Source organism: Cryptotermes secundus, unplaced genomic scaffold, assembly GCF_002891405.2.
Source record: "Cryptotermes secundus unplaced genomic scaffold, Csec_1.0 scaffold967, whole genome shotgun sequence".
Taxonomy (NCBI): Eukaryota; Metazoa; Arthropoda; class Insecta; order Blattodea; family Kalotermitidae; genus Cryptotermes; species Cryptotermes secundus.
Genome location: NW_019731236.1, coordinates 456,538 through 458,026, shown reverse-complemented (window position 1 = coordinate 458,026; position 1,489 = coordinate 456,538). Strand labels below are relative to the sequence as shown.

The window sequence follows — 1,489 nt, the reverse complement described above, 5'->3', positions numbered from 1 at the left end:
ATGGCGCGGCAAACAAATAGCCTTACTTCATTTTCTTTCAGTGGTTTCATCTATAAGTACATTTTAAAATATAATTATTTACTTTAACTAAATTTCTGTCATAAAAAAAAACTTTTCAGTGTCTCTTCTGCTACTCATGAAGTAGCTAAAATATTTCTCCGCCCTTCCTCCGTAGCAACTGGTACAAAAGAGATCTCTCCAGTCATCTCATGTCTAAAACAAGGGGTCGCAAAAATTTTCCTCGCCGCCTTTTTCCATGATAATTTGGACTTCAAAGAAAATTGTCATCACTTGTAATCTTGGATCGACTGACCGTTCCCTATTGGACAACAGCTCCTCCCCTGCATTCCCCTTCGTCTCCTACCCAACCACCATTGCTAGATTTATAGGAAAGCTTCAATATTTCTCTCCCAAAAGCACTGATCCTCTAGATGTATCTGAAATATTTACCGAAACGTTGGAAAGTCTTTAAATTTCTACGCGGCTTATTTCAAAAAGCACAGGGTATACACCATACAAAACTAATTTCGAATAGCTCTCTCTTCTGGGTTATACCGCCGTGCAATCCATGCAATATCAACCGACATTTCGGAGGAATATATGGCCTCCATCTTCAGGGTCGAAAATGAGAATAGATCTGCTAGCCACCTGCTTTAAAGCTGGTTTCTTGCTCGGCTTATTCTTCGACCCTAAAGAATGAGGCGACATGTTCCTCCGCAATGTCGACTGACTTTCAACGGACTAAATGGCGGCATTTCCCAGAATATAGTACTCTTCACAAATACCACTGTGAGAACCTCAAATCCTACAAAACAAGTCTCATTTGTGACAGCAGTTGCTTTTTCTAAATTCAGGGAGTATTCACGTTCTGTCTCCCCATAGCTTACCTTCGTAACCGTCCATGTTAAGATCTCCAACATTCGCAACAGCTGTACCAAACCGGGCGCCATACTGTTGGTTTCCCATTATTATTCTGTCTCCTGTTATCTCCGTAAAACTCCCCTATAAAACGAACCGAATGTAAATAAAGGAGCAACACAACGGGAACCAAAGTGAAAAATGAATGAAATAGAAATCAACATTAAAGTAAATAGGAAAGAAAAGCTTCGTGCGCCACTGAAATTTATTTCCAGGGCCCACAACCAGATAGTGGAAGACCCTGTGTTATAAATGTAGCTGAAAATATATTAAAACCGTAAGCAACTTAAGACAGTTGCCTAATTCGTTTCAAACATTTCTTGAGCCAATTATCCATTTCATACTCTAATAGCTAATAATATAATTTCCTACTTTTAATAATAATGGTGTTTACTATAGCCTTTTGAGACCGGAAATGGATTTCCTGTAGTTGTAACCCGGACAAAAAGTTGATGATAGTCAAGAATGTGTGGAATTATAAGTGCATGTTTTTACTTTTTCATTGCTAGTGGGTTGGTACTAAGTCCCTTGTACTGCGGCCACTTCTGGCCTATTGTACCAGCCCCAGATG

General features: G+C 39.4%; 1 protein-coding gene across 1 annotated transcript in view; it reads right to left on the bottom strand.

Annotated features, from left to right (window-relative positions):
• LOC111866623 (integrin alpha-PS3) overlaps positions 1 to 1,489 on the bottom strand; it is a 37,081-nt gene that overhangs the window by 10,587 nt on the left and 25,005 nt on the right. The window contains exon 10 of the mRNA XM_023855751.2: positions 888 to 1,002. Within this exon, the coding sequence (XP_023711519.1) occupies positions 888 to 1,002 (115 nt within the window). The remainder of the gene's footprint in view (positions 1 to 887; positions 1,003 to 1,489) is intronic.